Here is a 26803-nt window from a genome sequence, read left to right as displayed (position 1 = left end):
CATGCTTGATGTCATTTAATTATTGTAACAACATGGTAAGTTTTTTTTTTTTTTTTTAGATTTCTTTTATTTGAGAGAGAGAGATAGCATGAGCAGGGGGAGGGGCAAAGGGAGGCAGAGGGAGAGGGAGAAGCAGACTGCTTGCTAAGCAAGGAGCCCGACATGAGGCTCAGTCCCAGGACCCTGAGATCATGACCTGAGCCAAAGGCAGATGCTCAAACAACTGAGCCACCCAGGTGCTCTACAACATGGTAAGTTTAAACCCCCTTTCACAGATAGGAAAACACAGTAATTTGCTCAAGGACAAAAACTTAAAAAGGGCAGACTTGAGATTCACAGTCATGGTCCCAGAGTCCAAGTCCAGAGCTTTCTACCTTATCACAGAAGCATCAAGAACCTGATACCAGCAAACCTGCTCTGATGAGTCAGGAAGGGGAGTGTGGAAGCTCCTGGGAAAGACCCCTCGTTGTTGCTTCTACAGAACCCATGGCTCCATAGAAGGAAGAGATACCCAGAAGGACTGGAGGGCAGGGATAAGACCTTGAGATTTGATAAGAGCCCCCCAGCTCTCACACCACACCAAAGAGATGTCTCAACCTGAGTTTGGGTGGAGCTATGCCACGGCCTACCAGATTCCCCGGGCCCTGCTCTGAGGAAGAGCCGCACATGGCCCTATCCCACCCATGGTAGCCTTTCTCATGTCTAGATACAAACAAATTCCCATCAGAGGAGAGAAACATGAAAAAGGGGACGTATCTGTTGTATGATAAAGTGGTCAGGCGATAAAATTCCAGTGGTTAACCTGACAGAAATAGAATCTCTCCTTCTCTGGGGTGGGCAAAGACAGCTGGTTGGGCTGGCCTTGCGCCTTGACCACATCAGCTGCAGTGACCGCCTGGGGCCATCTCTGAGGTGACTACTGCCTCTTATTTACCCATTCTCGGGGGGCGTGTGCTTGCACACAAACTCCTGTCCTTGGGCTCCTCAAAGCCAGTCCTTCCAGCCTTGGATGGGAAAAATCTAATTTTTGCAGTAGTATATAATAGAAGCTGTGAATTCAAATGGGTCACCAGGGAAACTGATGGTTGAATGAAGCTAACACAACTGAGCTTTGGCATCTGGACGAAGGAGCAATCGTCATGCTGGGTGCTGGGCCACCCTCACCGGGACAACCACATTTTCATCGCCTACAACTTGGGTAACAACTCGACTTTCAGGGCCCATGACTCTTGGTTCAATATCAGGGCCAACGCTGCCCTTAGCTGCCAAAGAATGATCAAATGTGGGGGAACGAAGTGTACAATCTTCATTCATGCCATGGTACAGGTAGAGCAAGGGATTTAGAGTCAAATCCCCTGCATTTGAGTTCTGGCTCTGGTAATTACGGGCTCTATGATCCCTTATCCATCCTCTCTGGACCCTTCTGTCTTGATAGCAAATGGAGCGAATGTTCACCTCATGAGCTAGTTATGAAGATTAATTACACTAACGTGCATGGAAGTACTTCATTACTGTCGAGTGCCAAATAAATGTTATTTATTATTCTAACCATCTTCTCTCCAAAAAGATTTTTTTTTCCCTTTTGAGTTATGAATCATTAAGCCATGCCATGATGGATTTCTAGTGACTGACATCACATGAAACAAGAACTGGGAGGAACTGGCTAAGATAAATAATCCCCCTTAATTGCACCTACTATGAGTATTAACGATGAATGCCAAGGCTCATTGGGTAGAACCTTTCGTTGGCAGTGATTAACAAGCTGCTCTCTCGAGTTAACAAGCCTCACCATCCCTTCCTGTCACCAGCCCAGCATTCCTAGAAAGAACACAGTGAAACCTGCAGATTTTGCTTTTGTTTTTAACTTAATTTTTAATTTCAGGGAGCCATCATAGTTTACTTCTGAGCTAAAGCAGACAGTGAACTCGGTTGGGGTATCATCTTCCTATCTTCTTGGAATGAGGCACAAATAACTCCACACAAGAGAAAACAATAGAAAAGGGACTTACAAATCCTGCACAGTGTTCACAGAAGGTTGGCTTGAGATAGGTCATCTCCTGAAAATTGTGGACAAATCCAGGTCCCATTTTACAATGTAATTGGGACTTAGCTCGCAGGAAGTAAGCCATCATTTCGTCTTTACTAATGAGGCCATCCCTGTGAAGAGAATCAGAGAAGAGAGGGATCTTTGAAGACCATGTTGTGAGGTGGCTGACACACCGTAATCACCAACTCCCCAAACCTTTGTGGCCAAAAGCAAGTGGGCAGTGTTATTATATCTCTGTTCTTTCTGAAAGGAGAGGACCTCGAAGGACAGCATTTGGTGCCAAAGCCTTCTTAGTAAGGAAAAGATATGTTTGTATATCTTGTGCTCCACAGCATAGAACTCTCCTTTATTACCAAATGGAAGCTTCTAGAAGGAAATCTCCTTTATTCCATCCCTTAGAAACAGGGTGTGGAAGAATCAGGCTGCTGGAAAAAGGCAGAAAACTGCAATAATTGGGCCCATCATTCTCAAATTCATTCAGCCTGACGTGATCCGGGCCACTGCTGTTGGTAATCTTTCATTCATGTCTTACTGACTTATAGACCATCTGCTAGAGTGATTCTTTCAGATCTTCACATAGAACCTCTGGTTACACCCACCAGCAAACATCCAGACTTCTTGTTTATCAAGAAGATCAAATCCACCTGAAATAGGTGGTCTTCATACCACCTTCTCTCCACGTCAGCGAGTGCTGGAGCATGTGCCCTTCTGTGCCAATTCAGAATGCCTTTGGATCTCATCTATCCTCTCTCGTGTCCTCCTGTCTCTGAGGAAGTCGTGCTCCCCTCCCCCACTCTGCAGTCTCCCAGGACACAGCTCCTTCCACGTTCCGCTCAGTCTCTTCACCCACTCCTTCCTCTGTGTACAAATATGCTTGCCACTTCCCCATCTGGAAAATGTCTTTCTTTAACTTTGCTTCCATCCCTGACACCTATCTTTTCTCTCTTCCTTTTCTTACTCCCAAAGTTTTCAGGAAGAATATTCTTTAGAGGGTTTTTTCTTTTCCGTTTCTTTCAATTACTTTTCGGTCCATATAACCAGGATTCTAACCCTACTGTTCTGTCGAAACTGTCACGGTGACGTCCTCACGGTGATGTGGCCTTTCCTCACTTCTTTTTTTTTTTTTTTTAAGATTTTATTTATTTATTTGACACAGAGAGAGAGAGAAAGAAAGAGCGCAAGCTATAGAGGGAACACAAGCTGGGGAGAGGGAGAAGGAGAAGCAGGCTTCCCGCCAAACAGGGAGCCCAATGCAGGGCTCGATCCCAGGACCCTGGGATAATGACCCAAGCCAAAGGCAGATGCTTAACAACTGAGCCACCCAGGTGCCCATCTTTTTTTTTTTTTTTTTAAGATTCATTTATTTATTTATTTGACAGAGGGGGAGAGAGAGAGCATGCGCATAAGCAGGGGGAGAAGCGAAGGAAAGGGAAAAGCAGTCTCCCTGCTGAGCAGAGAGCCCAACATGGGGCTTTATCCCAGGATCCTGGGATTATGACCCAAGCTGGGGACAGATGCTTAACAGACTGAGCCACCCAGGTGCCCCCTTTTCTCACTCCTCGACATTGTCAACCTCCTGGCTGCATGTGACATGCAGGCAGGTTTCTTTGCTTTTTGACACTTTCTCCTCCATGTACCCATGTGATTCCACACAGCCCTGGTTTCTCTCCTGTCTCCCACGTTCCTCCTTCTCTGGCTTTCCTGTAGGATCCACTTCTTCCTTTCAGCCAAATGTCGCATGCCCAGGACTCCAGCTTGCATGGTTGGACTGAAGACCTAGAAACCATATCTCTGATAGCCACAGCTTGCTAGAATCTCCTCCGGAATGTTCTACCTCCCTCTCAAAATCAACGTATCTCAGCTTACCTAACAAAAAATCATGTAAGCTATGAATATTTGAAACCTTCATTTTTAGAAAAAAATAAAATTTATATATCCTTGCCAGGACAAATGTCAGGTCTATCTAAAGAACCAGCAGAAAAAAAGAAATGAAAAGTAGGAAGTGATTTTTCTTACCTACATGTCACAGATAGAAATGAACTAAGGGAAGTGGGTAGGTAGCAGGTAACTTGAATTTTACTTTGTAAAAGAGGTTCATGTTTCTAATAATTTAATTTATCTTAAAAGTATTCTTTGTTCTATATATACAATAAAGATGAATTAAGGTTTTAAGATGTTATGATAAAATATCAAGGCTTTCCTTGGTGTATTGAATTACTTATAGATTTAGTTTTTAAAAAAATTCTCACACCAACAAAAACATTAAAGAATTCTAAAGTGATATGATTTGGACATTTCATCAATATAAAATCTAGCACCTCATTATAGATAATTTTTATTTTTTTTATTTTTTTAAAGATTTTATTTATTTATTTGACAGACAGCGATCACAAGTAGGCAGAGAGGCAGGCAGAGAGATAGAGGAAGGGAAGCAGGCTCTCCACTGAGCAGAGAGCCCGATGCGGGGCTCGATCCCAGGATGCTGGGATCATGACCTGAGCCAAAGGCAGAGGCTTTAACCCACTGAGCCACCCAGGTGCCCCTATAGATAATTTTTAAACTAGGAACTAATCTTACAGAATTAAAAATGAAGCAGTCAAATTTCTAAGGCCAGTGTTTCTCTGATATATATATATATATATATATATATTTTTTTTTTTTTTTTTTTCTATTGTTTCTTTTTCCACTGTTTTCTACTGAGCTAGATCTTAGCCTCTAAGGTCATTTAATTTTCCAGGAATCATTTGAGGCTACAGAGAAATGTATGTTTACTTCATTTATCAAAACAACCTTGAGCTAGGAAAGAGAGAAACAAAGAAAGGGCACTTCTGGGCTATCTGTTGATATTACCTGTCCTTCTGAAGACAGTAAGTAATTTAAAAGAATTTTAGTTATTTGGTGAGTTTTAGTCCTGCTCGCAGGTCCACTGATGCCGAGGACCCTACCAGCCTAGGTGTGACGATATTTCTCCTCTACACTTTTTTTTTTAAAAAGATTCTATTTATTTATTTGACAGACAGAAATCACAAGTAGGCAGAGCAGCTGGCAGAGAGAGAGGGGGAAGCAGGCTCCTCGCTGAGCAGAGAGCCCGATGCAGAACTCCATCCCAGGACCCAAGGATCATGACCTGAGCCGAAGGCAGAGGCTTAACCCCCTGAGCCACCGAGGTGCCCCTCTCCTCTACACTTTTCGATGGAGGTTTGGGGGTTGATGAAATAGCTGAACGGAAGTAATGTGGGGATGGAGAAGCAGCTTCATTTGCAAATGGGCACTCGGACTGCACACTGATGGTGTAGTCTGCCTTGTGATTTCGCCCAACCCGTCATGTTTGTGGACACCAAGAAAAAAATCAGAAAAATATTAGACTTGTCTCATCAGTGCCCTAGGATTGAAGCTGTCCGGATGTACATTAAAGGTTCTCCTCTGACACTAATTTTCTGCTTCAGGACAGTTGCATTAAAATATAACAAAATGAAAACTTACTGATCTTTGTCCAACACACAGAAGGAATCCAAAAAGGGAAAATTGGCAGCTATACTTTCAAAGTCCTCTTGGGAGATGTACCCATCGTGGTCGTGGTCATAGTTTCTAAACACAGACTGCAAAGGAAAGACAAATATTTATGGAAAAACTATTTATGAGGCAGGCTCTGAACTTGTCATTGGGTAAGCAGTGATAACCAGCATATTATTCTATCAAGGAGCTTAGAATCCAGTGGGAGATAATGAAATCGAGAAGCCTTTATGGTATAGGAAGATAAATGCAATGGTGAGGATAAAATTAGGGTGTCATGGGGCACCTGGGTGGCTCAATTGTTAAGCGTCTGCCTTTGGCTCAGGCATGATCCAGGGGTCCTGGGATGGAGCCCTGCATTGGGCTCTCTGCTCTGCAGAAACCCTGCTTCTCCCTCGTTCACTCCCCCTACTTATGTTCCCTATCTTGCTGTCTCTGTCAAATAAATAAATAAAATCTTTAAAAATAAAAAATAGGGTGTCCTGGGGAGGAGCAGAGATGGGAGATTTTAAAAAGTTTCCTGAAGAAAGTAAGGCCTAACTGAGACCTCAGTTTTAGTAAGAGTTAAGCTTGGTGAATTCACAAATGTCAATACCATGCCGATAAGAAAATGAAGCTTTAAAATGTTAAAGAATCCAAAAAAATTCAAGTATACTTTTAATGCAATTCCAATCAGAATTCCAGTGGGAATTTGTTTTAAATAAACAAACTGATTCCAAATTTCAAACAGAAGTAAACATGTTGAGAATAGCCTAAAATTGTTTAAGATGAGAATTAATGCGGGAAAAGGTGTCCTATCAGAAATCAAATAATCTACAAAGCTACATTAATCGAAACAACATGATACTGTAACTTACTGCAGATAGCAGAGTCTGGAAATAGATCTGTGTTTATAAAGGAATTTAGAATATCAAAAAGTTCTTTTTAAATCCACAGGGAAATGAAAAATTACCCAATAATTGCTGTTGAGCTAAATGGCTAATAGTCTTACAAAATCAATTGCCCCTAAACTAAATTCTAGATGCATTAAATATTTTAATGTAAAAAATAAAGCTATAAAAGTATGAAAGGTAAATAGGCAAAAATAATTTTCATGTTTTGTTATCTTTGAGTGGGAAAGGCCTTTCTTACCATGATATCTAAGTCAGCAGCTCTAAATAGAAACATTTTATCAGGGGCACCTGGGTGGTTCAGTGGGTTAAGCCTCTGCCTTCAGCTCAGGTCATGATCCTAGGGTCCTGGGATCGAGCCCCGCATCGGGCTCTCTGCTCAGCAGGGAGCCTGCTTCCTCCTCTCTCTCTGCCTGCCTCTCTGCCTACTTGTGATCTCTGTCCGTCAAATAAGTAAATAAAATCTTAAAAAAAAAAAAAAAGAAACATTTTATCACATAAAATGCAAAATATCTGAATCAAAAAAGTTCAGCTGATAAATGTAAAGATAAATGACAGAGAAGATTATCTGCAATATACAAGAGAACAAAGACATTAAAAGGAAACCAGGAGATCACAAAGCAAAAATACAGATGGCCAATACATTCATGGAAATTGCTTAACTCTGCTAATAATTATAGGAACGCAAAGAAAACTTTTTTTTTTAACCTTTCAGATAGGAAAAGGTTAAGATCATTGATAACTTCCTAGGATATGAGAAAATAGGCACTCTCATATTAGTTGATGAAGTCAATAGCCACAGTCTTTCTGGAGGACAGTCTGCTGACTCTCTGACCAGCAGTTCCACTTAGGGGACTCTGTTCTACGTAAATAGGTGAACAATATTATTCAGAGGCATACGTGGGTGTGTGTGTTTATGGGGTGATTGGGTCATACAAGATAATTTACAAATTATCAGCGTTTATCCCCAGAGAGCAGAATTCCCAAGGTCTGAAAACAAAACTTGGATTCTCTCCATTTTATGAAAAGTTTGCCTATTTACAATGATTCTGACTTTATAATCAGAGAAAAATAAAAGGAGTCTTTCAATGCCCTCTGTTAAATTGGGTTTTCAAAAAGGAATGTCATGCTCTCCCCAGAAACCCATCTCTGCAATCAGATAATAATGAGTCTTTCTCCCTTTTCCTGATCGTTTCTGTCTATTCTATTTTATCCATAGTGCTCGATGTTGCAAGCTGCTTCAGGAGTATTTTGGGAGATGGGCAAGGTATAAATGAACAAATTACTTAATTAAAAATATGACCGTTTAGCATCTATTGTAAGTTTATTTATAGATAACTGAATTGTGCAAAATCCTAAAGTATTACCTTTTTTGCAAGTCCCAATATCTGTATTTATCTACAATCAAAATTGCTTAAAACTGACCATTGTACCGTGCCTTCTATTTATAGGTAACATCCATATTTCTGCTGAAAATACGATCTTTTTTTTTTTTAAATACGATCTTTTTGTAGAATAAAACTGAGTTTCCAAATTTCATGATAAAAGCCAGTCTTTCATTTGATTGAGCTGAAAGTAGGCAACTTATCCAAACTGGGCCAACCTTCTCCCCTATGAAATTGGAATTGGAGAGAAAACAGGAGAGATGGCATAAGGGTGGAGAGAGGGAGAGAGAGAGAAAGGGCGAGAGAGTGAAACAGACTCCCCACATGGGACACAGAAAGTCTTTTGGCAGGTAATGGAATGAGCATTCAGAGAAAAGAGTGGGAAAGAGAATCATTTTGTCTTTCACTTCCAGGCTCCAGACTTTCCTGAGCTGTCACTCTGTCCTGCCTGGATCCCCCCCACCCCGCCCCCTTCCTTGGCTCCAGGTTGGGTCTGGGTCTATGACCACAACGTCAACACACGGCCTCCTCCACTGGACCTTACATGACTAAACGCCTTCCCTCATCCTTTCTGACCTTTCCTTGCTGCCTCACATGCTCCACAGAACTTTTCTTTCAATGCACTGTAATTCCCTGGATGATCCAAGATGTAGAACATTCTTTCTTTTTCTTTAAACATCCACCCCCAGCAAAAAGTTCATTTTAGGGGTGCCTGGGTGGCTCAGCGGGTTAAAGCCTCTGCCTTCCACTCAGGTCATGATCCCAGGGTCCTGGGATCAAGCCCCGCATTGGACTCTCTGCTCAGCAGGGAGCCTCCTTCCTCCTCTCTCTCTACTTGTGATCTCTGTCTGTCAAATAAATAAATAAAATCTTTAAAAAAAAAGTTCATTTTATCCCAAGACGCAATCCTATTGCATCATACCCACCCATTAAAGCAGATGTTTAATCAGGGGTCATAGTTTTTAGTGACAGGTATGTTTCCATTTTCCCCTCCTACCCCTTCTGTCTTCCTTCCTTCCTTTCTTCCTTTCCTTCTTTCTTTTAAGATGTTATTTATTTATTTTGAGAGAGAGAGAGTGTGCACATGATCAGGATGGGGAGGGGCAGAGGGAACCGGAGAAGCAGACTCCCCGCTGAGCAGGGAGCCTGAAGAGGGGCTTGATCCCAGGACCCCAGGGACCCTGACCTGAGCTGAAAGCAGACGCTTAACTGACTGAGCCACCCAGGTGCCCCTGTACTCTTCTTTCTATGTAGAAAACTCTGATGGAGACTTTCCTGTCATTAAGTGATGTTTCTGACCTAAATGTCATTGTGCTGCTGTGTCACAGACCCCCAATACATACAGCAAAAGAAACTATGCAACCTACAGGAGGTTTTCCTACCCTCAGGTTATCAATTTATTGGGCATTTTATTGTGACCCATGTAGGTTCTTCATGAGTAGATTCTTTTTTTTTTTTTTACGATTTTTATTTATTTATTTGACAGAGATCACAAGCAGGCAGAGAGGCAGGCAGAGAGAGAGGGGGAAGCAGGCTCCCTGCTGAGCAGAGAGCCTGATGTGGGGCTCGATCCCAGGACCCTGGGATCATGACCTGAGCCAAAGGCAGAGGCTTAACCCACTGAGCCACCCAGGCGCCCCTCATGAGTAGATTCTAATCCCCAAACAGCCCTTCAAGTAGCAGGGGCAACAGTGGAGGCGTCAAATGCTACTGAGAGTTGGGAATAGCTGAGGGTATTTGGGCAAATGAGAACACAAGGACAAGAAGGGGAGAGGGGGCCTTTCTGGGATACTCTCCCCCAGAGGCCAATGCCAAGTACAGAGAGTGTCTGCTAAATTGCTCCTACATGCCAGAGGCCTGTTTTCATTGACTTCAGTTGATTCTTGGCAATGGTAGAATATTCTGGAAAGAGAAAGGGGCCTTCTAGTGCTCAATCTCCACTCTCTCAACCACTTACCTCAACTAACTTCCTTATGTGCTTATTGATGACTGTGGGGTCTGGCTTCGGCATCACTCCTGATGCCCACTCCAGGGGCACCACGGGCTTCGTGGGCGTCGTAGGGGAGGTAGGCTGCTGACAGAGAAAACACATTTTTTTAACTTTATCTGAGACTTTGAACAATTAGGGGACACTGAGAAGGACATGCACCTTCTATATTAATAATACCAGTAAAAACATACACACAGCACTTAAATGTCCTGAAAACAAACATCTTCTATCAATGAAATCTAATCTGTGACTAAATACACATGTGGATAGTGTGTTTTGTTTATCAGTAGCCTAGATTCCATTATTCTAAATGGAAAAAAAAAAGATGTTGCTCTCCCAGCCCACCCAAAAATTTGATCTATGTTCCCCAAATATTACTAAAACAGCTTTGAAACTTATTTAATACTTCAAACAGATTTTTGTGTAATATAAAACTTATAAAACACCAGTTGTCTAATTCTTTAATACTTGGATTGCTGATAAATTAGTAGATGTGCGCAGTGAACGGGCCCATGAAAATGGTCAAGTTTATGTCCTCAAGCTGGCATCTTTCTCAATATGCTTAATCCCTTCTCACTGTTTGGCTAATTAAGTCTTTCTAGCCTCTTTGGTGGATATGTTTTCTCTATATTTTTCCACGTTCTTGCAAGACATTTTCACTAAATAATGTGGAGGAGATGGTGGTGATAATATATTACATGTTCACACAACACAAGAGAAAACATAATCCCCGCAAGAGACTAGCCAAGAGTGCTGTGCACTTAATTCCTCTCCCTGGGACCGTCATATAATGTAAATATCTTTGCTGGTGCATGCATGCAAATCCGTATTGGAAGGTTTTGATGCTGAATTGGGGATAAATATGTTTGCAAGAGGAATTAAGGAGTAACTATACTGGATTTAAGCCCCTCGTGATGTTGTGAGATGACCAAAAACTACCTGTTGCCTGGATATGATCACCAAAACATAGACTCACTCCCACACACAGTACATATCCTGGCTCCTTCTTTCAAGCTTTTCATTTTGTTCATCTGATGAAGGATAAACCCATGGTTCCCAAAACTGTAAAACAAGGTGCCCCATTGGGAACATGGCAGTGGACTCACATGGGGGTACCAAAAGATATTTCAAACTTCCAAGGGAAATAAAGCAGTACTCCATATTTGGCAGACTACCAGCTTAAAGTAGTTCACAATTCCCCCATTAGATCCCACTACATCTCTTTCAATGTATCTTTCCAAAGCAAAAAATCAATGTGGAACAAGGAAAAAGGTGGCAGTATTCAACCTGATTCCAAGATTTAAGAAATTGTTCCATGCCCAACAGGCACACCCATCCATTTGTAAGTAATTGTGGTTATTTAAGAATGAAATTAAAATATTATTTTTATTTCAACATGTGTTATTTTTTCAAATGGGTTCTACATCATTAGAACATTAATATATATTAAATTGTTTGGACCTAACTATGCTAAAAGTGGAATTGGGAGGTATTTCTTTTGATCTAGAGGTAGTCTGAAAAAACTGAGACACAAAGTAAAACACAAAAAACTAGCGAGACACGAAGGGTGCGCTGGGCAGAGCAAAGTTTCAGAGGGGGACTATGCAAGGTCCACCAGCACCAACCATAAGCACACCGTGTTACAGGCTCCCAGTACTATCATCCTGACAGGAGCTTGTTCTCTAGTGTCAGCATATGTCAAACCTAAACACAAAACAGGATGACAAGAGATGGAAAAGAATTGGGGAAATGTGTTCACATAGATTCAGAGGGTTTTAGTTGTTGGAAGGGGCTTTGAAAGCTTCTGCTTTTATAAAAAAGACTACTTGGATGGAAATGTCTCCTTCAATTGGCAAAAATTCATCCTGAAAATAAACTAAAACAAATCTAAAGAGCACAAATCAGGCAAGTATGCTAATATAGTCATTCCTATCATGTTCCTGATACAAGGGGTGGCGGGAGAATGATGGGCAGCATCCTGTGGCAGAAAAAGCACAGAAGGGGTGCCTGGGTGACTCAGATGGTTAAGTGTCTGCCTTTGGCCCAGGTCATGATCTCAGTGTCCTGGGATTGAGCCCTGCATGGGGTTCTCTGCTCAGCGGGAAGCCTGCTTCCCCCCTCTCTCTGCCTGCCTCTGCCTACTTGTGATCTCTCTCTGTCAAATAAATAAATAAAAATCTTAAAAAAAAGAAAAAGAAAAAGAAAAAAGCACAGGGGTTGAAGACAGACAGGCCTGACACCGCCTCCCAGTTCTTCCACATATGGGCTGTGTGCTCCATGTGAGACATCTGTCCTCACCAGACTCCACTTCCTTAAGAGTTAATGAGATACAGATGCCCCAGCAGGTGCTCAACAACCAATGGGTAGCAATTAAGGTGCCTGCTTATAGGTAGAGGAAGGTGTGAGGAGGTGGAAATGCCCTGTGCATGTGTAACAGCTTGCCACACTGAAATCAGCATCCTCCCATCAAAGCTAAAGAATGAGAGAAGAGCTCATAAATTCCTTGTTTCTAATAACTTTGCCTTTCTCTCCAGCTCTTAGGCAGAGCTAACTTTGCAGAGTCTAGCCCTCATTCTTCCCTTTGGCCTGTATCTGGCCACATGGATCTGTTCTTCAGTGTCCCCAGGAGATGCCTCTGGGGACTGGTGGGGAGGTGAACATGCTGATGGAAACACCACACTCATGATCATAAGAACAGATGCTACCAGGTCAACCGACTCAAGCTCAAGTGCGTAACCTCCCAGCACCTCACAGTCATTCTGCCTCTTTCGGGCTGATGCTTCAGAATCAGAATAGAGGGTCACACTTAAGGTCCACATCTCTGGCAACATGCCACAGAACTCAACAGGTAAGGAGGTAAGGCATGAAGCCTTGATCAGAAACCTGATGGCAGGATATGAGTCCAAGAAGCCAACATATACAGTTTTTCCTTCAACATGTGAACTTCATCCTCACTGTAAATTTCAAATTCGCCCAGGTATTTTTTACTAGCACAAAACATATCTAAGACACAGACAACTGTTTCAGTTTGCTGCATAAAATGCTCGATAAAACTAATGACCGGTGTACTTTCAGTAGTGCAATTTCCCCAATCTCGGCATAGAATGTTTCTTTACTAAGAGTCAGCAATCCAATGTGATACTGAAATTCTGAGCTGTGTCGATCATTAGCAGGGAAATTTGTGAATTATGATCAGGGTCTTCAAAATTTACTACACAATTTCATGTTGAATGGGTTTTATATTGGAGAGTCCAAACACTGTTTAACATTAAGATGAATTCTTGTTTTGTAGGGAGGAGGGCCTATATGTACACAAATTCTGAGGTGGGACACATAGAAGATAAACAATGAAACGGAGTAATTGGGAATAATGTTCTTCTTCTTTTTTTATTTTTTATTTATTTTTTTTTAAAGATTTTTATTTATTTATTTGACAGAGAGAGAGATCACAAGTAGATAGAGAGGCAGGCAGAGAGAGAGAGAGAGGGAAGCAGGCTCCCTGCTGAGCAGAGAGCCCGATGCGGGACTCGATCCCAGGACCCTGAGATCATGACCTGAGCTGAAGGCAGCAGCTTAACCCACTGAGCCACCCAGGTGCCCCTCTTCTTCTTTTTTTAAAGATTTTATTTATTCATTTGACAGACAGCGATCACAAGTAGGCAGAGAAGCAGGAAGAGAGAGAGGAAGGGAAGCAGGCTCCCCGCTGAGCAGAGAGCCCGACACGGGGCTCGATCCCAGGACGCTGGGACCATGACCTGAGCTGAAGGCAGAGGCTTTAACCCACTGAGCCACCCAGGCGCCCCGGGAATAATGTTCTTCTTTACTAGCCTCTGATATAAAGAAATAAGCCCAAACTGTCAGAGCTCAGCTCTTCCATGGGCAAAATGAAATAATATGGATTTTTAAAATTCTTCAATCTTCAGATCAGAAAGCATCGCTGGAACAGTCTTCACGATAAATGACAAACAACGGTATTTGGCCCTAATCCTTAGAGAGAAAACACCACCTACCGATTTAGAATTTCTAGGCTCCAGCACCAGTGACAGTTTGTAAATATCGTCTTCTGTGTGGTAGAGGTCCAGAGAAAGCTACAACAAATTAGAAGGGATAAATGATGATGTTGGATCACATTTACTTATTTATTTACATTGCAGAAATATTTTTCAAACTCAATGTGTAACCTCAGTGTCTAATAATTTGAGAGAATGCAGAACATTAAAAAGATCGCATTTGGAGGTGGAACATGAACTTTTAAAAAGAAAGAGTGAGGGACGCCTGGGTGGCTCAGTTGGTTAAGTCGCTGCCTTCGTCTCGGGTCATGATCCCAGCGTCCTGGGATCGAGTCCTGCATCGGGCTCCTTGCTCGGCGAGGAGCCTGCTTCTCTCTCTGCCTCTGCCTGCCACTCTGCCTGTGTGTACTCTCTCTCTCACTGACAAACGAATAAATAAAATCTTAAAAAAAAAAACAAACAGTGAAACCTAGTATGGCCATCCACATCCTATGTGTTACGTCAGATGTGTTTACATCAACAAAAGGCAACGCTCTCAACGCAATCGGGATTGTTCAGAGAGGTGACAAATACAGCAGAGGGAGAGGTTCTGGAGTCCAGTGGGCCTGAGTTCAAGGGCAGAGCCTGCCACTGCTTAGCCCTGTCACCTTGAACCAGTTATATCTTCTCTGATACTCAGTTTCCACATCCGTGAAATGGAAATTATCATAAAAGTCCCTACTGAATTGCATTTTGATCAGGATCCAATGGAATACCTCATGGGAAGTACTACACAGGGGCCTTGGTACACAGTGAAATGTCAAGAAAGGTTATTTGGTATTGCCATATCGTCTCATTTGTCAGAAGAAGCCAGAAATCTGAAGTTTTCTACGAAATACCTCAATTTTTAGATACCAGCAACTAATTAAAAAAATTTAAGATTCCGTGTTGTCCAAATAAACCCATCTGCCATGGGCAGTTGCCCACCACTTCGTAAATTCCACAATGGAAAACGCCGCTGGCCTCTAAGCCTCAAGAAAGCAGGCAGCACATCTGTCTTTTCTGCCTCTGTAGTCCCAGCCGCAGCTTGCTGCCTTGCATTGTGAATGCTACATAAACATAAAGAAAATTAAGTGACTTCTTTCTTCTGAATTCTTTGTTACCAAGAGTTATTCTGGACTTTGATGAACCTGTTCCTGTCCTCCTGATTAGGTCTCTAGTGACCGGCACTGGCCTTTGCTGGAGAAGGGATGACAAGAGTGCTAGAACATCTGACCAGAAGGTCCAAATAACCACATGTTATGTAGGGGAGATGCTCTTTCAAAAGACACAGAACATCCTTGAGTATTTTCACAGAGCACATGGACAGATACCAGATCCTCTGATGGAAATATCTTCTCCAAACGTTTGCTCTCTATTAGTGGTATTGTGAACCTGGGCAAGTCATTAACCTTCCTGGGTGGGGCTCAATCTCCCGGTCTATAAAATGGGAGGTATAAATAATAGGTCCCTCCCAGAACTGATGTGAAGATTAAATGAGCAAATGTATAACCAGCGGGGCTTGTTTAGTGGGCCATACCAGTAGGTTTCCAGCCAAATGCCACTGCACGCATCAGTGAATGTGAAGCTGCCCCCTGGGTTGCTCCTGCCAGCTCTCTGCTTCCCCAGCTGTGATCCTGCCTATGTGCATTCTCTCATCTTCTCTGGGTTTTATGGTCCTGCGTAGAGTAACCTGTTGTACTTCCTATATGCCTGTATTTTATAATTCTAGGCAGTGGAATTTCAGGAATGTTTGCTTGTGTCTAACATATTTTGAGTCTCACTTTTTGGAATATGTCCTGAGTCACTGTTTCCGTTTGCTGCATTCACATTGAAGTCTATCAGCAAAGATGGTTGTAGATTTAATCCGTACATTAAGACCACATTGCCTCGATTAGAGAATTATAAAATAAAAGACACTTGGTCATCAAACTATCGCCATTCACCATTTTTGCAATTCTTCTTCTCCTTTTTTTTTTGGAAACTGTAAAAATACAGGGGGCTTTCCAGATATTTGCATATACTCAGAATGGTAAAAGTAACTGATAGATCTAAAAATACTATGAAAAGAATCAGACGATTTCGTATGCCATGAAGCAAGAAGCGTCGGCTTTTAAAGCTTCTGGTTCCAGGACTGGGAGGGATGGCAATGGAAAATGCCTTCTCTAGATCTTGCCTGAAAAGGGGAGCAATTCAAATCCCAACAGTTTAGTGCTAGGGTCCTAGTTTCTTCATGTGCCGGGTGCTTTTTAGGGGATAAGTTTACAATGATAAAAGTGGCATCACAGTATCTGACTCATAGATTTGGTTCTGTAATTAACTCCTTCTTTGAACACCCATGGAGAGGGAGAGAGAGACTATTTAATTTTTTTTTTTAAGATTTTACTTATTTATTTGACAGACAGAGATCACAAGTAGGCAGAGAGGCAGAGAGAGAGAGAGAGAGAGAGAGAGAGGAGGAAGCAGGCTCCCTGCTGAGCAGAGAGCCCAACGTGGGCCTTGATTCCAGGACCCTGAGATCATGACCTGAGTCGAAGGCAGAGACTTTTTTTTTTTTTTGATTCTTTACTCACCATTTTAATACTGCTGCCAACTATAACAGATAAAAATCTGTACATGTGTGTACAGATATGGAAAAAGTCCCAAAATGCAATAGTTTTGGCAAAAGAAGGTACTGACTAAGGATTACTAACAATTAACATTGCTACAATAAAAACAATGGCAAACAGGGATTCGGCACCACATTTACAAAGCAAAAGCATGCATTGTTAATACACTTTAGATGTTTCCCAACAGAAAAGACCATGGAAGATGGAAAACAAGGGACATCTTTTTTTACAGAACTCCCTATGACTGAGACAAACAAGCAAGACCCAAAGTGGTCAATTTAGTAGATCTGTAGCAGCAAAGACACTGTTTCTGTTTGGAATTTAGCAATTCACATTTCTAATCAACAGCTGCCCTGGCTGTGTCTGTATCCAAGAAGTTAACTTTACATACTACATCAGCATTTACCTAATAATTTGGTAATCAGCATAAACCAGGTTAACCTTAAACCATAAGCTTAAACAAAAGTTAGAGAGCTACAATCTTATTACAGAACTCTCCAATGTAATTACCATTTAGAAACCATAATGGTACTTTGAACAGGAGAGTAACGTAAATTTCATCCAAAAAAGCTACAATCATAGCCCCAATAACCGTAAAGAATTAAGTCATTATGGAAATATTATGCTCTGACCATACCAAAAGTTAAAAACAAAGAGTTCCTACTAAGAGGAAAATTTTTAAGATGATCTGGCCACATCATGTGCATAGTTAAGACTGTGTTTTAATAAAGATTCTTTTGCAAACAAATAAAATTTAGTCACGTTATTCTCTCGATGGAAAAAAAACAAACCTTTAAAAATGAACTACTGGTGGTCTGTTAAGAAGGAAAAAAAGAATAAGCTACATATTAAAGTTCTGGAATGCAGCACCTCAACTTCACATCAGCCCTAAACATTTGAGATTATGAAATCCAAGTGATGTCTTGATGATCAAATCATACTTTACAGTTGTTCCAATTCCAATGTCTGACTTTAGCATCTCGTGTCAATTAAGAGTTCCCTAATACAGAAGATTGTGCTAAAGAGTGCTAAGATTCTGCATGCTGCTGTGAAGGCAAAGACTTAACCCACTGAGTCACCCAGGTGCCCATAGACTATTTAAATTTTTACAGATGCAAAATAAAATAAATGTCAGCAATGTTTCCACATTACTGAGTAAGTAGGTGCCCATAGTTCATGAGAGGAGGAGTACTCCCACGACTCCATAGTGGGATTCAGAAGTTTGCCATTTGCAAGCCTCTTGTCCTTCAGAAGTCTGTTTCTTTCTTTGTAAAACACAAAGGGGCAGGGATGAGGTTACAGGCTCCTGTCTGCTGAGGCTAGCTCCTAGGGTGTCTGTGAGAACCTACCAAGGAGAAGTTCGGGGAGGCACTGTGAAAATGCAATCGATTATTACAGAAAGTTCAAACACTGCTATGCAGCTCCTTGCATGGGGCAGACATTCAGTAGTTCTGGATTCATTTAAGAGTCCTAATTTGAGGGGCGCTTGGGTGGCTCAGTGGTTTAGGCCTCTGCCTTCAGCTCAGGTCATGGTCTCAGGGTCCTGGGATCAAGCCCCACATCGGGCTCTCTGCTCCGTGGGGAGCCTGCTTCCTCCTCTCTCTCTGCCTGCCTCTCTGCCTAGTTGTGACCTCTCTCTCTGTCAAATAAAAAAAAAAAAAAAAAAAAAGAGTCCTAATTTGATATCTTCCAGGGCCCTCTATTGTGAATTGGCTTCCTCACTTAGGGCCGTGTTTAAAAGCAAACAATCACTCTGGGCAAAAACCTGACCCAGAGTCTTGCAGCTTCCCCATGCCTTCACATGCATTTGGGCAGCTTCCGTCAATCAAATGGTTCTAATCCCAACACATGCGTCCTTCGTGAAATGCCCACTGGGCTCCAGGGAACCCCTGACAGGAGTCTCCTCTATCTGCATTAAAGAGATTGATCCGCTGGTGGCAGGAAGAAGGAATGTGTGTTCCTGTGCCCTGAACCTTTTCCTTGGTGGTGGGGAGGACAGAGGGATGTGGGCTTTAAACAGGACCTGGCTTGCTAATTAATGGGTGCTCAGAGGGGGAGCTGTGCTATCCTGAGGAACCACGGGGCTGGAACCACAGAATCGGACTGACACCGACTTCCTTAGTCTCCAGGGTCCACCCATCCTTATAATCCAGAATCACAGAAGTTTAGAGCTGGAAGAGATCTTACAAATGAGCACGGGACCCTTTATGAAAAGTCCAAAGTCAAGACCAAACGAAGTAACTGCACACACAGAGCTAAAAGCTAGATCTCTCGCCGGCATCCTTGCCCCTGCAGTACACTAACCACACTGCTCTTCCTAAATATGGGGCTTGGTGGCTCCTATATACTCCTTTAATGGCCGAGAGAGAGAGAGAGAGAGAGACTAAATTGGCATCCTCCTTCTTTTTTCTTTCCTTCCCAGCAAACAAATGTTTTCTTCATCCTTATTTCTGGAGTTCAGATTTTCCATTCGTACCTGAAAATTTTCATTCAAAATCCTTTGATACCTCCCTAAATAGCTGTCATTAGGGTGCTTGCTGCATTCATGACCCAAAATGTATTCCCCTCCTCCATCACTATCTTTTTTTTTTTTTTAAGATTTTATTTATTAGCTTGAGAGAGCTTGTGTGAGAGAGAGCATGAGGGAGGAGAGGGTTAGAGGGAGAAGCAAGCTCCCCGCTGAGCAGGGAGCCTGATGTGGGATTCGATCCTAGGACTCCAGGATGATAACCTGAGCTGAAGGCAGCCACTTAACAGACTGAGCCACCCAGGTGCCCCCCTCCATCACTATCTCTTGTGTGGATGAGAAAATGCTGGAGCATGGGCCTGCTCTTTGATGCTCTCACAGAGCCGCCTGGACACAGACATGGGGAACTTGGGCCGGTCTGCAGACATCACCTGGGTCTGTGGGTTTGCAATCCGACTGGGGCTGCAACTCTGGTCACTTATTCATGGAAACAGATTTACATGGCAAATGATTATTAAATGCAGGTGCCTGGTTTATTGTGAGGGTTTTTTTTTCCCCAATGGTGAACATCTGAGTGTTTACTGTTTGTCCTACAAACTCAGCCCCAAGAGATTCATGTTTCTGTGCGTCGCCCACTTCTGCTTTATACTAAGGTACAGCTGGCTTTATGACATGCATTTCAGGGGTTCTGTTCTTTGATAAACAATTATGTGCTCTAGGAACAGTCTGTGAAAGGTCTAGGAACCAACGCTCTTATTCCAACATAGCAGTAGGGGATTTCAGCTCTCAGAGCTTCAGAAAGTTATTGTTTTCATTTTCCATGGTCATTACAGGAAAATAGTCAACTCGGTGTTGCAGCCATGGGTCAGAGGCTTCAGTGTTATAAACCCAAACAGGGAAGTTGCTTCTGCATTTGTGAAACGGGGGTGAGAGAATGTGGTCATGCCTCTGCCCCCTGACAAAGCAGCCACCAGTTGGGGAAGGCTCTCTTCTCTACACCTGTTCTCTCTAAAAGCGCTAGGACCTGGAGACCCAGAGGACAAAAGTATGGACCACAGAGGACAAAAAGTATGATTACTAGGTGAATGTCTTCTGTCTGACCCACTTCATTCCCAGATACGGTGTTCATCTGTTGAGCGCCAAAATATGCCAGGTACTGTGAGAGGTGCTGGGGATATGGGCTGTGTCAGGCAGGTAAACAGGAAAAGAAATCTATTACTGAGTGATACCTCCTATGGTTAAGAAAGCATAAAGGGCAAGAGCTACCCATGTGACCGATGGGTTACTGCTCTGGAGAGGAAGAGAAAATGCTCCAGAAAGACAGAGGCTTTTGAATTTGAGCTAGTCCCAGGGGTGGGTAGGGAAGGGATTTTCCAAGAAAGGGCAAAGGCCAGGAAGCAGAAGGCAACAGTTCACAGTGGAAAGTCCAGGGTTCCTCAAAGGCAAGCGTGTTGTGGGATCAGGTGATGGCAAAACAGGCCAGATAGACAATGAGTCTGGAAGGGTCTCCAATGCCAGGTGGCTTTGGTGAGGTTGGCAGTAGGGGCAGGGAGATGATGGAGGAGGTCCTGACATTATCCCAGACTTTAGCTACAGTTGTGCGGGAGGGGGGGGGGCAAAGGGAGGCAGATGAGATGAGCCATGTAGAGGGAGGGGATGAACGAGACAGGTGTGATGAGGGAGAGTGAGTGGCTGAGAGCGGGAGGGGCTGAGAGCGGGAGGTCTGGATGCGGAGCTGGAGGGGTGCTGGTTAGGCTCCAATGGGAAATTTCTTGGTCCCAAGACTGCAGTCTCAATTCATGCTGCTTATGGGGCTGGGCTCCCCTCCCCTCCCCTACTCTTGCAGATCTCTCTGCGTCCACTGGCCCAGCATGCAACCTGGTGAGTGACTGGCCCGGATGTTCCTGTACACCCTGTGCAGGGAGGCACAGAAGAGCCCTTAGCACAAACCCGGTCCCTTGAACTCACCGTGAGCAGGTTGATCAGATCCATGTTGGGTTCTAAGTGGTGGGAGGCGTTCTGCAGGGACACCAGTTCACTCAGGGTCACGGAGAGTTGGTGCATTTTTACGATGTTCACTTTGTTGTCCTCCGTCCAGTCTGGGAAAATGACATGGACCGCTATCAAGTCTTTCAAGTGCACGCCGAGGATGGGGATCTTGAAGCCCTCGCAGTCTGCAAAGGCCCTGCGGTAGCTGCAGTAATTGCCGTTGGAGGAGACCAGCTCTGTCATTTCGTGCCAGTTCTGGGAACGGATGGAAAAGGAGAAGTTTCAGTTTTCCTGTCCGCCCACCCCCGTGTGCATCTGCTGTGTGCAGCTAGGACATTCCTCGGCCACTTAGAGAAGCACCGATTAAACCAACACTGATGCAGGGAAGTATTAACCTGGGAAAAGGAAAATAGAGAAATGCACTGGACCTGGCTAGGAGTGGGGCAGCCTGTTCTATTCCGCTGCAGAGCAGAAACCTCCCTGCATCTCTGCCTGCCTGCTGGCGATGTCAGGATGTTAAATGACATCAAATAGCTATAAGTAGTTTGCAGTTTATGGAAATCTTACAGTCCACAAATATAACCATGTACCCTATTAAAATATAGTAGGTACTATATTGGTGTGTCCTAGTTGTTCTAAGAAAGTTGCATTCATGGTATTACTTGAAGGTTAATCTGGGACAGGATGGGGTAGGAAAAGCCACACTTAGTTGTGAGATAGCTAGGGGTTTGGGACTCTGATACTAACTACAAGCGTGACCTTGAGCAAGCAACTTTATTTTGAGGGGCCCGAGTTTTCTTTTCTGTAAGAAAAAAGAATTCAAATAATTTTCGAAGAGACACTGATGGTTCCAAGCCTCTAAGAGCCTCTCCTGAATTCTTACTCTTCACAACATGTAAAATGTGTTTTGCTCTTTACTTGAAATTCAGTACAAAGACAAAGGACATTAAGACACTTAGATAACGAGCCCCTTTACGCTTTGAATGAGTGTTTTAGGTCAGACAGCTGTGTATCTTGGCTTATATCCTGCTGTTTATTGTTAGTTGCCTAACAGCAACCAGACCTTTGTAATAGACCTCAATTTCCATGGGGCTATACTTTCTCCAAACAGCCCATGTGACTCAGATGGAGCTGTCTCCATTCCCAAGTCCAAGGATGGGTTCTGATTTGTTATCATCCTAATTCTATCCCTTTGGCTTGTGATTGGTTCAGGAGCACAGACCTAAGCCAATCAGTACATTATATGTCTCTAGCCACTGTGATTGGCCCAGTGATGAGCATGGAACTTGAGGTGGGCCAAACTGCCTAAAAAGAAGGTCTTCCATTCCACCCGGCAGGGCTGAAGAGAACTTTCATGAACAAGAGCGCATCATTTATGGAACACCTGGGTGGCTCAGTCAGTTAAGCGTCTGCGTTCAGCTCAGGTCATGATCCCAGGGTCTTGGGATGGAGCCCCGCGTTGGGCTCCTTGCTCAGCGGGGAGCCTGTTTCTCCCTCTGCCTGTTGCTCTCCCAGCTTGTGTGCACTCTTTCTCTCCCTGACAAATAGATTAAAAAATCTTAAAAAAAAAAAACAAGAGAGCATCATTTTCCTGTTGCTGCAGATGGTCTAATCAGGAAGGAAGGCAGTCTAATGAAACGAATAAACACCTGATCCTCCAAGGAAGACAGAGCTACAGAGCCAAGAGCTCTGATTAGACCATGCTTGGATCTGGCCCTGCCTCTGGACTTCCAGGTATGTGAGCTGACCCACTCCCTTACTCCTCCAGCAATTTCCAGATTTTTTTTAAAACTTATAACTGAAAAGTGTCCTTACTGATAGAGCAAACTCCACGCTTACAAGGAAATCTTTTCATAAGGATGCAATGTCCCTTTTCACTCAATAAGGAAAAATATCATTATAGTGGCCTGGAAACCAATGTGGCAGAAAAAGCTCAGTTTGGGAAATGATCAGTGTTTTTTCAAAAATATATTTTTTTCCTGAACACTCATCTATCAGTCTGAGGGATTTCTGGACAAGGTGTACACCTGCCCCTTCCTTTGTCTCTTTCACCGTGCTGAACACAGGGCCTTGAAGAGAGCAGGTGTTCAACGACTTCATTTGAGGAGGGAAGGAATGACTTGTCTTATTCATCCTGTATCCCCTGTGCGTGTCACACAGTAAGCATGAAATGCATACTAGCCCTTACAACCACAGTATGTTCATGGTATTCAAGACCTTCCTAGTGGGACACTTGCCACCACTTCCAATCTGTGTTTCCAGGCAGTGTGGCTACTCCCTTCCTATTTAATTCTCCATGTGTAACCAGTCATCAACTAAGAAGAAACCTTCCCCCTCTGAGTGACATTTCTTAGAAGCATCCTAGCCCTAAACAACTTACAGATGAGTTTTTTACTTAAGATTAGGAGCTAACCCACTGTACCTTTGTAACTTCTGAAGAAAGATGAGAATGGGTCTCCTTGAGACGTGATATGGAACTGTGACTAAGGCCTCCCACCACCGCCATCAGAGTGTTAAAATTTTTGAGCTGGAGGAGCTTCTGCAATTAAAAAAAAAAAAAAGTTAAAATCAATACTTTGGAACAATTTTTCAGTTATTCTGGTCTTTCTGAATTATAGGCAAATGCATGCACCATTTCAATAACAAGGATCAAAGAAATATGTCGTCAGTTTAAAATGAAGTACAAATGCAATCCACCAGAAAAATATACCAATCATTTTACAAATAAAAATAGTTATAGTAAGTTCTTCTAAGTATTGCCAATTAAAAGCAATCTTCTTGCATGATAGCGGGATGAGTTGTTCACCAGGTATTATGAATACTTTAATTGTCCTTTATATTGTAAACCCCAAATTTCTTCAACAGCTTTTCTCTAGAGTGAACGAACATTCCTGTAAGAACCCTGTCCAAGGGACACCTTGGTGGCTCAGTTGGTTAAGTGTCTGCCTTCAGCTCAGGTCATGTTCCCAGGGTCCTGGCCCGAACGGGGAATCCTTGCTCAGCAGGGAGCCTCCTTCTCCCTCTGTCTGCAGCTCCCCCCTCTTGTGTTCCCCCCCAACCTCTCTCTGACAAATGAATAAATAAAAGCCTAAAAAAAAACCCCAAAACCCCAAACCATCTAACTCCAAGACATACATACCTTGGCAACGTTGATAAACTTTGTAATGACTTCTGCCCTTTGCTGGGGGGTTGGTTTGCTAAGAACCATCAACTGGACCCACTTAGAGATCCCATTAAATAAAGCAATAGATCTCTCCAAGGTTGGGTTATTCTCCAGGCAGCCATGGATGACATAGCTTTGGTAATCAGTGAACTAGTAAAGGAAGATTCAGAGACTCTGAATTAAAAGGGAGCCTTTGCAAAATCAGAAGTTAGAATGTTGGATGGAAGATGTGGGATATTGTTTCATAACAACAGAATGATTTCTTTCACTTCACATTTATAATAGCATCTTACACATTTGAATATACATGTACCCTTCACATATTATTTTGCTGTTTCACTCCCCCATACACAGATACATACTTATAATCACACTGTCAGGGGTGGGGTGGGGAGGGACAAGATTCCAAGTCACATTCCAGTGAGTCCCAATTTGCTGGATTGTGAGATTCACCTGGGGCATTTATGTTATAACTTCTTGGTTTCTGGGAACCCTCAAGACCTAAAGGATCAATCTCCAGAGGAAGAACCTAAGAATCTCCATTTTTCAGTCACTGCTGGTGATTCCAGTGGTCAGGCAAGTTTGAGATACAATGGCATACACTAAAGAAAAGGAAATGGGGGCGCCTATGTGGCTCCGTACATGATCCCGGGGTCCTGGGATTGAGCCCTGCATTGGGCTCTCTGCTCAGTGGGAGGCCTGCTTCTCCCTCTCCCACTCCCCCTGCTTGTGTTCCCTCTCGTACTGTCTCTCTCTCTCTCTCCCCCTGTCAAATAAATAAATAAATAAATAATAAATAAATATTTTAAAATAAAGGAGATATATATATATATATATATATATATATATATATATATATATATAAAATCAGAATAATTCTGTAAAGTTTTTTCAAGAAAAAAATAAAAACAGCAGTTGAAGTTAGGGAGCTCCTTAGCAAAACAGACACCTTTTCAGGAAGTCATCATGGATGTCATCAAATACATATGAGCCTTCCGTCATATAAACAGTGCAGCGGGTTCCCTCTCGTGGCCTGCTGGTGGAGACCCATGAAGGTCCTCTCCAAGTCAGATTATTTATTGAAAAGAATCCGTGTTTCAGAAATCCTTACTTCTAACTTCATGTTCTTCTTTGCAACTAATAATGTAATTAACTGGGGCGCCTGGGTGGCTCAGTGGGTTAAGCCGCTGCCTTCGGCTCGGGTCATGATCTCAGAGTCCTGGGATCGAGTCCCATATCGGGATCTCTGCTCAGCAGGGAGCCTGCTTCCCTCTCTCTCTCCCTCTGCCTACTTGTGATCTCTTTCTCGCTGTCAAATAAATAAATAAAATCTTAAAAAAAAAAAAAAATAATGTAATTAACTCCCTGGCATCTTGGAAAAGTAGGAAGAAGAATGACTGCCCCAGAGCTTGGTGAGACAATGGCTGATTATGAGCCACTGCAGAAATATTATCATAACAAGTGGATAGAGAGTAGGTGGCTAGGAAGAGATAAGAGACCATACTCAGGAGGACGAGATAGGAGGTAGAGAAGGAATGCTATCAAGACGGAGAAGGAACACTATCAAGACAGAGTAGGAAAGAAAGGCTTAATTCAGGACCTCTGTTCTTGGGAAAGAAACAACCTAATGGAAGATTCTCATCAAAGACTACAACTCCTATTTTCAACCTACACCCATAATTAGGCATTTACAGAAATCCCAACCTAAATAAAGATTTCTTCCCTCAAATGAAGGGCCTAGCAAAACATGTCCACTTGGGAGAAGTCAGTGGAGCTCCATAAACCTTGAATGGTTAAATCTCCACTGAGTATTTAGAAAAATCGTGCTTTAATCCTATGAAAGGAGACATTGAAAATAGCGACAGATATATAGCTCCTAAGCCATAAACTAAAGACAGGATAATATTTATCTTTGGTTAAAAGGGATTGTTCCTGTGAATTCAGGGCACTTTTCCAGTGGAGCACAATGACGGGGCTGCCAATACTTCAGAGTATGAAAACGCAGCTCTTGGGAAAGTTGGCATGGTGGTTGTTATCCTTGGAAGAATAAATGTCAGTTTCTTACTGAGATCCTTCTAAAAGATTTATGCTCCAGAAAAGTGAGGTGCTCAGCCAATTCAATGGGCTCCAGATGGTCAAAGAGCAGACAGGCTTTTCCCTTCTTGGATACTTTTTTCCTCTGTGTGACTCTTCTCATCCAGTCATAGGAAGGACTATAAAAGAAACAGTGAGTCTGGTCAATGTGCTGAAAGGCCATTTCATTCGATGGAAGTTATTAACCTACTGACTCTGTAACTCTTGGCCTGCTTCCAGGAGCGAAACACACGCCCTGTCCTTCATATTTGAAGAGAAAACCACTGACCCATTGCCAATAGAACAGAAACTTTGAGTTGTTTTTCCAGACAGGGTGGGTTTGCACTGATCCATCAAGAGTTTCTTACTTGCTCTTTCTTATGACTGGTAAGGTTGGGATCACAGGGGAGAGGTTAGGGTTAGGTATATAAATTTGTCAGACTATCAATATATAGGATGGTGATTTAAGGCACATGAAAGCCACTAGAAGTTGGTTCTCACACTTCAGCAACATATGGATGATCTGAAAGGCTCGTGATAAAGACAGAGGTCTGACCTCACTGCCAGAGATTCTGATTAATTAGGAATGAACCTGAATAATCTATTTTTAACAACATCCCTGATGATTCCTGGATCATGCATCTGGATC

At 42.8% G+C, this 26803-nt stretch overlaps 1 protein-coding gene across 10 annotated transcripts in view; it reads right to left on the bottom strand.

Annotated features, from left to right (window-relative positions):
• The window catches only part of RASGRP3 (RAS guanyl releasing protein 3), a 110884-nt gene that overhangs the window by 13110 nt on the left and 70971 nt on the right, over positions 1-26803 (bottom strand). For 8 of the 10 annotated variants that reach the window (XM_045979669.1, XM_045979666.1, XM_045979675.1 and 5 more), the window contains 8 exons: positions 26147-26294; positions 24058-24231; positions 23341-23457; positions 20898-21173; positions 13836-13913; positions 9793-9909; positions 5531-5646; positions 2010-2157 (listed from right to left, as the gene is read on the bottom strand). In XM_045979669.1, the coding sequence (XP_045835625.1) occupies positions 2010-2157; positions 5531-5646; positions 9793-9909; positions 13836-13913; positions 20898-21173; positions 23341-23457; positions 24058-24231; positions 26147-26294 (1174 nt within the window). The remainder of the gene's footprint in view (positions 1-2009; positions 2158-5530; positions 5647-9792; positions 9910-13835; positions 13914-20897; positions 21174-23340; positions 23458-24057; positions 24232-26146; positions 26295-26803) is intronic. The other 2 variants (XM_045979674.1, XM_045979676.1) reach the window with 2 other exon arrangements.

This window comes from Meles meles, chromosome 15, assembly GCF_922984935.1.
Source record: "Meles meles chromosome 15, mMelMel3.1 paternal haplotype, whole genome shotgun sequence".
Taxonomy (NCBI): Eukaryota; Metazoa; Chordata; class Mammalia; order Carnivora; family Mustelidae; genus Meles; species Meles meles.
The sequence above is the reverse complement of the archived record's forward strand: the minus strand, read 5'-3'. Positions and strand labels throughout refer to the sequence as shown.